General features: G+C 48.8%; 1 protein-coding gene across 3 annotated transcripts; it reads right to left on the bottom strand.

Annotated features, from left to right (window-relative positions):
- Positions 1–16: 16 nt before the first annotated feature.
- LOC144949270 (uncharacterized) lies at positions 17–11,635 on the bottom strand. Of its 3 annotated transcripts, none has more exons than XR_013640261.1 (10): positions 11,241–11,634; positions 10,260–10,331; positions 8,892–9,017; positions 6,484–6,717; positions 4,825–4,989; positions 4,371–4,430; positions 2,984–3,100; positions 2,413–2,476; positions 878–1,228; positions 17–819 (listed from the first exon to the last, which is right to left on the bottom strand). XR_013640261.1 is itself a non-coding variant. In XM_078879189.1 (10 exons), exons 1-8 carry the CDS (start codon positions 11,280–11,282, stop codon positions 2,420–2,422), a joined length of 873 nt encoding a protein of 290 aa, XP_078735315.1. In that variant the 5' UTR covers positions 11,283–11,634; the 3' UTR covers positions 17–586; positions 1,194–1,228; positions 2,413–2,419. The 3 variants fall into 3 exon arrangements, 2 of the variants coding, with proteins under 2 accessions (XP_078735315.1, XP_078735316.1); XM_078879189.1 differs by having other exon boundaries at positions 17–586; positions 1,194–1,228; XM_078879190.1 differs by lacking the exon at positions 878–1,228 and having other exon boundaries at positions 17–586; positions 11,241–11,635.
- Between the last annotated feature and the right edge of the window lie 3,784 nt (positions 11,636–15,419).

The following is a 15,419-nucleotide window of genomic DNA, read 5'->3' as shown; positions in this document are numbered from 1 at the left end:
AGTCAATTATGTCTTCGCATGTGTTGTGCGCATGAGTTCACTTTAATGAATCAAGGAATTGTTACATGCCTCATGTCGTCAATAACTCCCCCACGATAGGAACGTGACATTTTGACCACCACTCGGCCCGACTAAAGGAGAGGGGGGGGGGGGGGACCACGGGGGGGGGGGGGGACGCCCCGTGGCTTTTGGGCTTGGCCGAGCCTTGAGCCAGCACTGCCGCGATGCTGCTTTTGAACAGGCACAGCCAACCCACAAGTCAACGAGGTTCAAATATATATAGAATACGTGACCTCGGCAAAGGCCATCAATGAACAGTAAAACAACACCCGTGTGTGAAATAGATGCTTTGTTTCATTGGATTCAGCCAACCTCTGAGCAATAAAGTGTGTAATTATAACATTCGCATATCTGAACCGCTCATTAACGGCATTAAACCATCGAGTGAAAAGACACAAAGGCAGCTCAGTGATGTCATCTCCCAGGGCAGTTCCATGACGGTGCAATGGCTCCGCTTGAAGGAAAATGGGAAGTTTCTTCACTGCATGAAGTTTCTTCAGATGAAGACTCTTTACGCATCGGCACACTGGGGAAGGGGTGTCGAGTCAGTTGCGCGATAGGCAGACGGGGGCAAGACGCCCGGGAAGGGATGTTCAGACGCAAGTCCCCAAGACGGACAAAGAGGGCACGGCTCTCAATGAGCAGCAGGAAGGAGCGCCGGGCGGGAGGGGGAAGAGGAGGAGGGGGGGCGGGGAATGACTTGGGCAAATATGTCGGAGATGATGAGAGTATGTAGGGTACGTTTAACTTCTTTCGCACCTTACGTAGCCAACCACGCTAATGAGAGTATGTAGGGTACGTTTAACTTCTTTCGCACCTTACGTAGCCAACCACGCTAATCGGAGGTGTCGGTGAAGGACAACAAACTAAACAAACACCAATGGGAGAGGAGGAAGTTGCGAGCAAAAGCCGGGTAGACGGAGCAGAGTGTTTTGACGGGGTGGGGGTCACACAAAAGTCACGTGGGTTTACAATCGGCTTGAGCTGATCAAGACAGCCATGCACCCCAGCTGATCTCCGTGCGGTGCCGTTTGGAATTAACGATTGCCACTCGCAGATGATCGAGACTTTTATTGTGCACAAAAGAGTAGAAATCGTATTTTCTAATGGGGCCTTGCACCCAGTGCTCTCACCGTCGTGTAAATATCGTGATCCCAGCTCCGTGACCCTACAACACAAAACACAATCACTTAGGCGGGAAGCTGTTTATGCTTTTAGGAAACAATACAAGATGCTGCTCTAAAACAACTTTCCTTCGTAGATATATTCCTCAGAATCCGGTGAGCTATAAAGCTCTTTCTCACATATGTCCAGTAGGGCGGGTAAGAACATAACAACAACAATAAAAACACGATCGTGTGTCCAAGGCGGTGAAATATGTTCACCAAGCATTATGGGAAGGGGAAAAAAGTAAAATCATTCAAACCCACGGATTCCGACACGTGTTTTTGCAACACGCGTTTGTCATCGGGATCATTTCGTTTTAAGTGTACAAGGTATTATTCATGAATGACTCCGTCCTTAGTGATACTGTGTTTTATCGTATATACTGAATACAACTGCCAAACATAACAGAGGATGTAAACATAGGGCAATTATGGAAGGCAGACAAGGAAAATCTTGAAAATCTCTATCCCGAGATCCTATTCACCAAGATTTGGCCAACACTTTAATGATGTTTTGCGGTTGTCTAAAGGGTTAGTCCCCAATAACATCACAACTTGGATAACTTTTCGTTCATATTGGATCATCATTACGCGACTTACCGTGCCCCCCCCCCCCATCCTTTACAGATGGATAGAGACAAACCATTCATGCTTTCAACCGTAATTGGAGTGCATTAAGAGACTTTCAAGTGACTTTCAGGCACACCGACTGACCAAGCGCTACGGTGACATCACCGCTGTAAGACGACGTGCTGTGCTTTACTACAACGAGTAAAAATAATTTATGTATAAGCTCTGTTAACGAGTCTGGAAAAAATCGTGCAGAGCTTTAAACTCATGTCCTACATTAAGTACAGACCCATAAAACTATCAACTTTTTATATTTTACCGGGCAAGGCCCACTGAGCTACGTAGCTCTTTTTCAGAAGCGACCTGGCCACTAATGATAGCTCAACGACGCGGCTCATCACGTGGACATTTATAGCAGCCAAACACTCTTAAGGGCGTGTTTCTAAATGTGGAGGGACGCGGGAAAAAAAATCCACGTGACCACGGGGAGAACATGCAAACTCCAAATATTTAGGCATCGGGATGGAGCCCACAACCTCCTGCACACCACGCGAAGGTGTTAACATTTCGCCACCAAAATCAGCACTGAGCCACCACTGAGTTGAGGAGAGCTCACCTTGCTGTTACTTGTAGCGTGGGCCCCGCCCGGCCATCGCATCCTTCTTTCCCTGTTTCAGACCCTAGAACCAAAGCCACACGATCGACCATCAACACTTGTGTAGCGGTGTCTGAGAAGTATTTAATTTGACTTTCTATCAAGTGCGGCACGGCGCACGTACACGCTTTAATAACCAGCTGAGAGGCCACGGGAGAGATACGCGAGAATTACGTTTCTCCGTCTGAAGCACCGTGTAACTGAACGGGTGTTTGTTCCGTGTAATCGTGATGAATGGATCAGGGCCACCAATGAAGACGGAGCCAAGTCCTGCACTCATTTTAGAAGGGAATCGTTGACATCTTATCCCCAATTGATTGAGTGGCAGTGTAAAATCAAACAAGCTGTTAAATGAAACAATCTTCACATTTTCAATAAGCGCCATGCCCCAATTACAGGTCGTACCCACCACTTCATTAGCGAGCCGATTGTTGAAGTTTCTCACGGTTGGTCGTTCTTTTGCGCCCGCCCACGATGGAATAAAGGACACCGAGTGGTGCGATGCGGTATTGAAATGCCGTGCAGTGTTTACCTGGTAGTATCCGGTGTGGTATCCACTCATGTACCACGCCATCAGCATGCTGCCCAGAGCCTCGTCATCGTCATCCGGGAAGGCGGCACTCGGAGGCAGAGGGGGAGGTGGAATCATCTGGGAGCCGGCAGAAACAAACCCAAGATCCAAGATTTGAAGTTTTCGTGACTGCAAGGATCCATACTTTTTGTGTTTTTCGGTAAAGTCACGTAGGTATAAAATAAAATTAAAACAAATTAAATCACGACGTTTCGGAAGCAACACAAGCCTCCGTCTTCAGGTGTAATTTCGCTGTGGCAGTTCCACCTGAAGACGGAGGCTTGTGTTGCTTCCGAAACGTCGTGATTTAATTTATTTTTTATTTATTTTATTTTTTACCTACGTGACTTTACCGAAAAAAACTAAAAGTATAAACCCAAGATCGGTCGGTGCCGTCCCGTGAAGACAAATCCACACGGCCAGAGTCAAGTCGGACTTCGTCACAACCAGCACGGCTGATGCCGTCATGCCTCATCGCCACTTCCCTTTGATTCTACAGTTCATCTTCTTGGTTCTTTCGGTAAAGTCACGTAGAAGGGAAGTAATAAAATAATACAAATAAAACAATAAAATAATTCTCACGACGTTTCGGCCACAACGCAAGCAGCTGTCCTCAGGTGAAACCAGGTCTGTCGAGGCGACAGCGTCTGAATGACAGACCTGGTTTCACCTGAGGACGGCTGCTTGCGTTGTGGCCGAAACGTCGTGACAATGATTTTATTATGTTTTATTATTTTATTACTTCCCTTCTACGTGACTTTACCGAAAGAACCAAGAAGATGAATCCCTGCAGTCACGAAAGCTTTAAATCGAAAGATTCTACAGTTGTTACAAATTGACAAATTACCTCCGAGGTCTGCTTCCACAGTATCCAACAATCTGGATTGAGGTCCTCCTCTTGATTTCCCACTCAAACGAAGTGGCTTACGTGGGTATTTATACCGGCCAAATAATCTCGCAATATTAATTATTGGGCACGCATCTAATCCAGCACTGACTGGATTGGTTGGTGGGTGACACGAAATTCACGACAACTCCCAAATCCAGTGGGCTGTGAGATACTCGGGGAATGGCAGTACAGAAAATTAATTGTTGAATCAATCTGAGAAAAACTTTGTGGTGCTTTCGTCTCGTAAAAATAGTTTTCTCCATGGGGCCTTTGGGATTCCCCTACACACAAAAACACTCAATGAGCGACAAACACCCCAACGTCGCAAACTTTCTGAATGAGAGTCTGATGGCCTTCCTGGTGTAAGGGCTTTCTCGTGATGTAGCCAAGTAACAACATTTCCACACTTGTGCGTATTCTCAGCGTATAGACTGGAGCGACCATGTGTGTGTCAACTACCGGAAGAGCTGCTGCAGAGAGATGTGGAGGAGGCGGTGGGAATCCTCCCCACGCGTTCGACTGAAAAACAAAATGAAAAAATGTCAAATCAAACGCAACAAAACGAGGCACCAGCAGATTGAATTAATACGAACTGCTGAGCGGGAGCTCTACTCGGGCAAAGATGCAGCCCCTGCAATGTTTTGCCAAGCCACTGCTGGCATCCGGGTCTCCACGAGAAGGAGCTCTCTAGAGAGCCCCTTTAGGGGGTATTTGGCCTACTCTTTCACGCTGGCCAGACGGGAAAAAAAAGTGGGAGTCTACACGCTTTCCCCCACGATATGCGACCTGCCGATCGATTAACCGCTCTCGTCGGCATGTAACAATCACTTTTAATTCTTCGTCTAACAACACTCGCGTCTCCGTACGACACGCGCGGCAAAGCTCAAGTGTCCCACCGGGTGAAGGTGCTCACGTAAGGTGGAAAGCCAGGGAAGGGGGGAGGATGGGATAAGGGTGGCGACGGGTAGTCCCACGGTGGGACGCTGTGCTTCTGCTTGTGCCCCCCCTTCTTCCGTGCTCCGTGCCCACCCTTGGGTCTGCCTGGCATCTCGTAGTCGTCGGCGGAGGGGGCACTTTCCTGCGGAGTCGGCGCACACACGGGGACGCACATCAGAGAGGCGCTTTCGCGCGATTCTGCATTGCTTAAATGACTGCGGCTTCAGCTCCTGTAACGGACCATGCTCATAACGACAGCCCGTTTATTACGAGCATAGCTGCAGTAGCGTATATACTTCCACGCAGCGTTCGGGTTACCTTAACCACCCTACATATATAACGATCGTGCTCGCTGACAAATATCCAATCATTGATGGGTTTTTCTCTTGTATTCTATTAATAATGTACACATGTACCTGCCTGTACGTCATGTATTAAATTAGCATTTGATTAGGATGCCTGTTCAAATAAACCATGATATATACACAGCGATACATTAACGTTGTCACGCGTTTCCTCAAGGTCCAGTTTAAGTTCATTCCAGGTTCGCAAGTGGTTCCTTATGAAGAGGTAATATCTGTATTTACATAACATTACATATGGGCCTTGAAACAACGCACTGCATTGTTGATACGGCATGTACTTCCACAATAACAGAGATCCCCCGCATAGCCTTTAACAGACTGTTGGGGCAAATGCTGTTTGAGAGCATCTATTAAGGCCGGCACGGCACGCGATGGAGATGGTTGGCCAGCACAATGCTGCCCTTGTTTCCCCAAATGTGGATATTTACACACCGCACCAGGTGATTATTTAAGTCTGAGGCAACCTAGGGGAGGCACAGGAAAGGATTAAATATTAGCCACTTGTATTGGTGGAACTCAAGTCGCCGGCTTCGGGGCGTAGTGCACGCAACCACACCACCACTGTACTTCCACTGGCACACGTAAAATACAAAGATCTGCTAGAATGCTAAACCATGTGGCAGACGAGTTTGTAATCTGACTTAAAAATCGATCAAAATTGCCTTCATGGAGCGGGTTTTCTTTATGTTTTTACTTCTCTTGAAATGCAATGCATTTGGTTCAACGACGCTCCACAACTTTAATTCCCCACGCAGAAAACAAATCTTCGTCTTGCCGATCAACCGACTCGTATTGTTACGCTCCGACAGAAAGGCACCTCCTCACCTCCACCCTCGGTAACACGGCTGTATAAAACGTAGGGCTGAGTCCACGTCCTGGCGAGAACCACGTCGCTGCCAACGTTTAGGGGTTAGGCTGCTTTTCTTCCCAAATGTATCAAAAACTTCCTTTCCACCACAATGAATGAATTATGCTATCATTTACAACCCTATTGACAGATGAAGGTCTCACCATGCCGTATTGGGTCATGGGAGTTGTTTGACCATACATCGCCATTTTGGTTTGTGCAAGATGGTCAATGTGGTCCCAGGACTGTTCTTGAAAAGTTACAAGTTTAAGCCTTGGGGGAGGGGGGGGTCGGGTTTTTCCACCACTGGCTCAGAGCAAATGAACATTTGCCGCATTGCATGTTTTGAGCGGTAAAGGCAGCTCAACTCTCAACGAATCTATTAATCCGAATCCATCACAGCACCGCCGCCGCCCCGGCTCACCTTGCCGCCCCGGGACGCCGCGTCGGCGTCGCAGCTCGCGGCCGTGTCGCTCTCCCCGCCGGCGGACTCCGCTGCTGGCGGCAGGAGATCGGCGAGCTCCATCTCATCCTCGTTGCCGTAGCCCGTGAAGACCACGACGCACGTGCCGGCGCCGGCGTCCACCGACTTGATGGTGGCGTCGTAGACTACGCCGTCCTCGGACCAGACAGCCTGGCACAGGTCGCCCGGCCTCCACTGGCAAACGAGAGGTTGGCACAAAGACGGGCAACGATTCCCCCGTGCAGCCGACGCGTGCCACTGGAGCAAGCGCTGTTGGCACCTATGAAGGACGGCATGGCGCACAAGGCGGCGATGCGGCCAGCACCACGCCTGGCTGCCTTAAGTCTCCACGTAGTAAACCGCTGTAGTCTGCGCTCCACCAACGGAAGAAAAAAAACTACATGAACTCTCTCCTGAAGCGCTCTCGTGGCGGGAAGACCTCGACATTGGCATTTAGCTGAGGAAAATTGCAATCCGCAGGACTGTGTATGCTTACGTATCATTTGTGTTCCTTGTTCTCAGTGTCATCGCAGCAGGGAACACTGAAAGGGACCGTTTGGCTAACCATCAAACTTTTGGCTAGATTTTTCACCGTGCACTTTCAGATGCGCTTCTGCGGCCATCTGGAACGCTCTTCCTTTCCGATATTAGGAAGCCACTGGAACTGCACTTTTACATCTAGAGTGAAAACTAAGTTCTTTAGAACTGCTTTTTGTGTTTAGTTTATTGTACTTCCTCCGCACCTCTGACTAGCGCGGTTGGCTATGTACAGTGCGAAAGCAGTTCAACAAACATGCATGAGAATATTCCTGGTTCTTTCGGTAAAGTCACGTAGAAGGGAAATAATAAAATAATATAAATATAAAACAAGAAAAATTCTCATGACGTTTCGACTGCAACACAAGCAATCGTCATCAGGTGTGAAATCAACGGCAAGAAAATTTGAAAAAAGTGGCGGTTTGTCCTGACGTCAGCACCACAGACAGCGATTTGGCAGTTGGCCACATGGACGAGTCCATCTATGTTCGGAAAAGAGGAGGGGGGAGAAGAAAATAGAATGCGGTCTGAAAGTCACCGTAAGCGTGAACACAATCAATTAAGACCCGAAATGGTTTATCAAATCCTTCCAATGATTGCTAAGCCAGAATCCATCTTCTCGGTTGAAATTGTCTCTGTGTTTGTATATGTGAATAGCCTCATGAACTAACCTCTCATGGTAGCCAGATGGCTTGCAAAGAACCTCTGTCTTGGAGAAATCAATGTCATATGACCCCACTGAATTATAAAAAAATACATGAGAATCTTTATTTAGACTGGAGGAATTCGATGAGCTATGAAGCTCCTTTTCACAGATGGTCCAGAATGGGGAGGTCAGCAAGGTACAACAGCAAACAATACAAATGAAACGATAGCAGTGAAAAATAGAGAAAATGGTTAGCAAGTCACTAAATATAAATAAGGAATTTATTAATTACGGGAGTCCGATTTATCAAGCTTGGGCAAGGCAGCAAAAACAACAAAACAGTCCCAGACCACACGGAGATAACACCGCACAGTAGTCCCTCAATAAAATGGCACATTAACACGGAGCTCGCATCTGGCTACAACTCCAAATGGCTCACACGGTGGAGCCTAAACAGACTGAGAGTGGATTTTGGCAGAAGCAACTCTCTCACGAAATCATGGGGGGGCTTCTGCACAAAATAATAATTTGCTTATGATAATAGGGCTTTCCCCTTTCAGGCAATAAACCAGAAAGGGGAAAACCCGATTATCATAATTTAATATTGGCAAAGCAGGTCTCAAATGTTTTTCTTCTTGGTTCTTTCGGTAAATTCATGTAGAAGGGAAATAATAAAATAATAAAAATACAATATAATACAATAATTCTCACGATGTTTCGGCCACAACGCAAGCAGCCGTCCTCAGGTGAAGAACAGGTCTGTCGGAAAGACAGCGTCTGAATGGGCACCACCAGGCTTGGGAGCGTATATTTAAGCTGGGTTGGCGGGGGAAGGGGCGCCTTGACAAAGGAATTTGCATATCAAGAGGAATTTAGCATATTTATGGGAAATGCAGATATGGGATTAGTCACTACTTGTGGAATGCTTGTCAGGAGAAGCAAACCTCATGGATCTTCTCCCTGAGATTGCCCTGCAGCTCTACAAAGATTTGACAATGCTAAATACCAGAAGCAGTGGCCTGTGGAGAAGATTGGGAAAAGACCAAAATAGGTTTGACAGCAGACACGACAAAGAAGACAACTATTAACATCACGTAGGTAATGATCAAAGTTATAAATCACATTTGCAAATACACGTGACAGCCACATCCAGAGCACCACTAATCTTCTGCTTCAGGATATTTACCTTGTCGGAGGGCGACACGCTGTTCCTCTTGTGCCGTCTCCGTGTCTTCGCCCGCTTGTTCACAGACTTCGTCTCCCGGCAGATCTTGGGGCTCTCGCAAGTGGCCGTGCCATTTTTGAGCGCCGTCTGAAAGAGCACGGTCGGTGAGTTGAGGTTGGTTGGGCTTCGTGTGGCCACGGCCATATACAGTGATGAAGTCACGGGCTGTAGGTAACCCACCCCTGCTCTAATACGGTGTCTTGATCTGCGTCTGTACATACACGTACTACTTTGGAACGGATCGAAGAGTGTTGCCAACTCGGCAATTTTGTTGCTCGATTTAGAGGCATTTTTGGGGGTTTCCCAAGCGGTCAAATTTGAGTGACTTTCTAGGTTAATTTTGAGGATTTAGAAGCAATTCCAGCTGCGTATGAATGTACGTATTTACATGACATTTAAATGGTTCATAGACTCAAAAAGCGTTTCTTAGAAATCCTATGTCACTTTGCTATGGCACAACGTCCAGTGTCATTTCTTATAACTAGTCTAGGCATATCCCGACTTATTGAGTTAGCAACAAAACTGTCAAACCACTGTGCCCATTTTCCCCATTCATATTTGTGGCCGCATCACTGTGCACGTTTACTGCCCACTGGTAAGAAAGTTCGTTTAGACAAAAACAGTCATATCAGCTTGAGCAAGGCGCTTACCATCGAATGATAACACAGTACTCGAAGGTGTACGTATGTTGAATTTCTTTCGCATCGTACGTAGCCAACCGTGCTCATCAGAGGTGCGGGGGAAGGAGAACTAGAATGTAGTTCTAAAGAAATTAGTTTTCTAACCACTGGTGGTGCACGTGACACACGAAGTGTGTCATGTTGTCGGGCTTTCCCGAGTATCCCTTGCAACAGGGTGTGCTGTGTCTCAAGGTGTAAATATAATAATGTACACGCACACAGAGATACGAAGCGTACAAGTATACGCAGACAAGCGATACAAAGACAAAGACCCCCCGCATATGGGGCAAGTGCTGTTAGCGAGCACCTATAAAGGCCGGCACAGCACACGAGGGGGTGGGTGGCCAGCACCACGCCCGGCCGCCTTTGTCTCCCCAGTGGCCATGTTTACACACCACACCAGGTACCCACTTTGGCTGAGTCGACCTAGGGGAGGCCCACAACCAATTCAGATCATCGTCACCGGTGTTGGCCGCGAGCGGGAATCGAACCCGTGTAGCCAGGTTCGTCACGCAGTGCGCTAACCGCTGCACTACCGCTCCCCACGAGTGATACTTTAATACAAAAACTACCGTCACCACTTCAGGGTAATCCTGACCGCGCAAATACAGAAAGTTGAGCTCGCAGCCAGTCGGAGACACTCGCTCACCTTGAAGGACGTGACGGCTTTGTCATACGCCTTGATGAGCGCCGTGTCGTCCCAAATGTCAGAATCGTCACTCTACAAAGGGCACACAACCACCACCATCACCACCACCATCACCACCACCATCATCACCACCACGACCATCACCACGACCATCACCATCATCACCACGAACATCACCACCACCATCACCACCATCACCACCACCATCACCACGACCACCACCATCACCATCACCACGACCATCACCACCACCACCATTACCACCATCACCACCACCACCATCACCACGACCCTCACCACGACCCCTTTGAGTCGACATCGGCCGCACGTGCCACGCACAGAGACCCACGGCGTCCCCGGAGCGCTGTGTGAGAGAGGTGACGACGTCCACTGCTGGACCAGGGGGCGGCGCATTGCGGCGCGTGTTTTGACCATACTTCACCACGCTGGTCAGAGCGGGTCTGTGAATGCGGGCGAGTGAAAGCTCGAGTTCCATACAGTGCTGACACACGCAATTTGCAGGCTAATTGAATGTAGTACGCGTCGAAAACTGATTGCATGGTCATGCCAGCAAGGGGACATTATATACCGAGCCAGTGGTGGGAATTCCTCATTTCTAGGGCGGCGAGTGGGTGACTCGCATATGACCACCGCTGTTGATTCGTCAATAAAGTAACATGAATAAAGTAACGATAGTAAAGTAACGTCGCTAAAGTAACGATAGTAAAGTAACGGGTTAATTCTGCTTCGCGGTGCACAGCAAACAGAAGTACATCCGCAAGCCACCACTCGACTGACTTTCTACCCCCCACCACTCCCACCAACCCGCACAGACCAGGCGAGGTGAAGTATGGTCAAGTGAATAAACCCCACGGCGTGTGCAGAGGCCCTCATCCAGAGTGGATGCGTGGCGCGCGTGTAACACAAAGGAGGAGGAGGGGGGGTATGGGAGATGAGGTGCGGGCGAGGCTTCTCCATCACCTGCCCCTTCTGGTAGACGACGTCTCCCCGCGACACGGCCATGAACGATGGGGCGAGCGAGCGAGCGAGAGAGCCCGCAAAGAGGTCCCCGCAGAGCTGAAACCTCGTAGGGGAAGGTGGTGGTTGTGGTGGTGGTTGTTGGCGGTGGTGGTGGTTGTGAAGCCAAGCCGGCCGGTTCCCTTACGTAACAAACACAACAACAGCAGCAGCAGCAGCAAGGAGACACGCTGGTTAGCAGGGTGTTGTTTATCGGAGCTTATCGAAGGCCGCCTCTCTCGCTGCCTCGGAGAGAAGGGAACGCGCGCCCCATGTGCGCCCTGAACGCCGCCGCCGCCACCGCAACCCGCGAATCGCCGCCGCCGGCGGCCATCTTACGCAAGGAAAGCGTCGCCCGCTGCTGTGAATGGGCAAGCCGGCGATGGCGTCATCAACACGTCACCACTTCACACCTCCCCCCTCCCCCCCCACGCCGAAACGGGACGCGGGGATTGGCCAAAGCAGGAAAGTTTTCCCTGTGTAAGATGGCCGACAGGAACGCGTACACCGCGGCAGCGCTACAGACCACGCCCCCTCCCCGTCTCCCCCCCCCGTCTCTCCCCCCCCCCGCCGTCATCCTCCCCGCTACCGCTGGGGGCGCTGCGCGAGACGCCGCCTGAGAAATAAATTAATAATTAATGAGGGCGCATCTCGTTACGTCACAGACCTTGTGTGACGTATCAAAAAAATTTGTTGGGGGCGGTGTCAGCTGACGTCACCGGCAGGTATCGGATTCTAAGCGCGTCGCATCCGGCGATGACGTCACAGATCGTCACAGGCTAAATACACGTGACGCTCGCACGTGACGCTCACACTCGAACTGGCTTCTCGTTGGCAACATCCGTGTCAAGATGTTGCTCCTGCTTGGGGTCAAGGCGTTTGTCATGTTCCCCTTGATTCACGCGACCGGATTGGTCGTTTATAAAGGAGACGGTGCCAACTACCCGATCCCGACTCTATTGTGCACAAAGCCCAACATAGACCCCTTACCATGCGTTGTGTCACGGCTGATGGGCATTGCGATAGTGATGATGGCTGTGATCCAGATAAACCTGTGGCGTCATTGGAGCTGTGACCTATCCGACGCCGAGCGTTACAACGCCATGCTGTGCGAGGAAAACGTGAAGCTGCGTCAAATAAAAAGCTCGGTGGAAGACGACAACGCAGTCCTGAGGGTGAGGGAGGCAGCGACGCGTCAGGACAATGATGCGTTGCGTCGAGAGATGCTGCTTCATGAGAGGGCGATGGTGCTGCATCCACAGATGCTGCATGAGGAGATCCGCCTCGTAGAGAAGGATAATCAACGGCTGCGTCACGAGAACGAGAAGCTGATTCGTGCTGCAGCTGCCAATGTCAGCAGCTCCACTAATGTCACCGATGCTCCCAACGCTGCGAATGCCAACGATAACGACGTGACCGCCACCACCGCCGCTTACACGATGCCAACACCGCCGCCACTAATGCCACCACCAAGACGAAAAAACGGACATTTTTACGACTCAAAAACCACTTTCATAAAACGATTTAATTTTAAAAGTTAAAGAACCCGAAATAAAACGTCACATACAAAAAGGCAAAAGACAAAGAACCCCTGTATATCCTTAACAGACTGTTTGGACAAGGGCTGTTAGCAAGGACGTATGACCTACACGAACGCTCCTCACACACACATGCACACACAAATGGACGCACACTCACGCAAGTGCCTGACTTCCTAAAGGTCTCCGTTCCTGAGGACCCTTCGTAAGTCGAATGGTTCGTAAGTCGGGATACAATAGTGAACTGTATTTAAATGCACATACCCATCAGTGTTATAAAATGTGTTATGGTTAAACAAATAAACTCGTTTAAAAAAGTGTACGTCAATGGCGCCTGAGACACGCGGCGCCTGCTTTGTGTGCGAGCCGATTCCACAGTTTAGGGACCGCGGCGTTTGTACCTACACAAATATATATATATAAATAATAAGGCGTCCATACAAAATGTTCATTAATTTAAATTAGCGAATTAATTGATGCCGATTTTGATACTAGCATGCAGAGTCACCGGATCTGAGTACGTGTGCAAAATGTGAAATTGATTGGACAACGGGAAGTGGAAGAAATTTTGATTACAAGATTTGACCATGACAAATTGAGGAATCAAGTTAATTAAACCCGTTGAAAAGGGCAGTATTGTTCAGCTTATAAATAAGAATTATTGTACATTTGCATGTAACACTCTGTATAGTAAATACAACTTTAAAAAAGAAACATAAAGAAATAAATCCGTTTTGTTTTCGTTACCTTGAGTCCTGATGCTGACTTGGTTGTGTAGGCGAATTGAATGGTTCATTAAAAGATAGTGACGCAAGCGAGTGTGGTGAAGGGCACCTTTCAGGAAACTTTTCTAGCTTCGCCTTTAAATTTTCGGAGGAACATTTTGCTTCATCCTGGATCAACATACGGCTTCGTGGCACATGACGCTGATTCTGGACCTCAAGCCATAAAAGCATTTTTTGGTTTCCAATTTGCAAATCACGGCACCCCTTTTATTTGTAATTGTGGTTGACTTCATAGGCACCAATCCCTTCTCATGTTCGACAATTCGATCTTTGTCTTGTATTATTGTTCCTATCGTTGACTGGTGAAGGCCGAATGTACGTCGTATGGTCGTAGGAGTTTCACCTTTCTCAGACTGCTTGATTATGTCCAGCTTCATCTCCATAGTAATGCTGCAGCTTTTCCTCGACGCACGAAGATTAAATAAATTCAGTCTTCCGTTTCTCAGACATGGTGAGGTTCACTACGGTATCTAAACTTACTCCGTAGAATAAACAGCACACGATGTTAAGCAAGCAAAATCTCGCCGACCAGTTGACTGTCGTGCATTACGCGGGATGCTGCGACTCATTCCATCTCTCCAAGGATCGCTGCACCAAACCAAATAGTTCCGTGGTTTGGTTCTCACTTGCGAGTGCACGATCGCAAGTCGATGGTTGAAAGATAAATATCTTATGGAAACGGTCGTAAATGTGGAGGTTCGTAAGTCGGGTGTTCGTAATTTGGGGACTGCCTGTATACGACAACAACAGCCACTATATAATGGCCAGGCAGGTAATTTCTTTTGGTGGGCAGAGTGATGGCAATGCCACAACTCTTCGTGGTAACCCTGTAGGTTCAGCCACCCGTGCACTTGCTTTGGCCAGGAGGTACAGATACACGAAGTGAGACATTTCGACAGAGACACACAGACACGGAGCTGCCAGGCGCGGTTCGTCCCCTAGGGGCGTTGGGGCGCTGCCCCACCAACTAGCTGGAGAAGATAAAATTATTTCTGAAATAAAAAATACTTTTATATAAATCCTTTTGTTGTGTTTAAAAATATGATTCTTTCAACGTGCTTAGTGAAGATAACATTTTAAGTTGTTCGCATTTGAAACCGCTGCAACACCACAGTGTGATTTGTGCCTCGGGGAGGTGTCGGGGCGGCTGTGAAGGCGTCCGAGTGAGAGATTTCCCTTCAGTCGTTGCCATTCACTTCTTATTTTAGCCACTCCGTTTGACACCCATTCAGGGCGGTGAAAAAGACGCCCGTGGCTGTAATCAGTGCAATGAGACGATGTCACAACACTTGGTTGCACTGTGCAAATATAGCAGCAGGTCACGGCTTTTGACAGTGTCAAAGGGGTTGTGTAGTGTGGACTTGAGGGTCATGGGGACAGCATTTGAGTGCTTTGTTGTTTTGTTTCGTATTGTTTATAAATGCCCACCGTTGGGGGACAGGACAGTTATATCACTTTCACGGCAAGGCCAATAACACGACGAGGTTTTCTTCATGAGAACGCCACCGTGACAGACGTCACTCACAACAGCCCCACCTCGTGGACATGTCACGAGCCGCCGCTAGAAGCTGCACAAACACAACAACCGCAACCGCCATTCGCCACTAAGTGGCGGTGACGTCACAACGACGCTTGTGCCAGGCCATGTGCACCTTGAGGCCACGTGAAGTATCGAACGCCCGCTGGCAGGAGGTCACGGGGCAGACCCAGGAGAGGTCACGGGTCGACTGAGATGACCGAGATGACTGGCTGATGCACCACCTGTGCCCCCTACTGTGCCAACTTGCTGTGCTTTAGCCACCCGGCGCTCCGCTCGTTGT

Source organism: Lampetra fluviatilis, chromosome 53 (assembly GCF_964198595.1).
Source record: "Lampetra fluviatilis chromosome 53, kcLamFluv1.1, whole genome shotgun sequence".
NCBI lineage: Eukaryota > Metazoa > Chordata > Hyperoartia > Petromyzontiformes > Petromyzontidae > Lampetra > Lampetra fluviatilis.
Note: the sequence above shows the minus strand (reverse complement) of the source record. Positions and strands in the feature narration are given on the sequence as shown.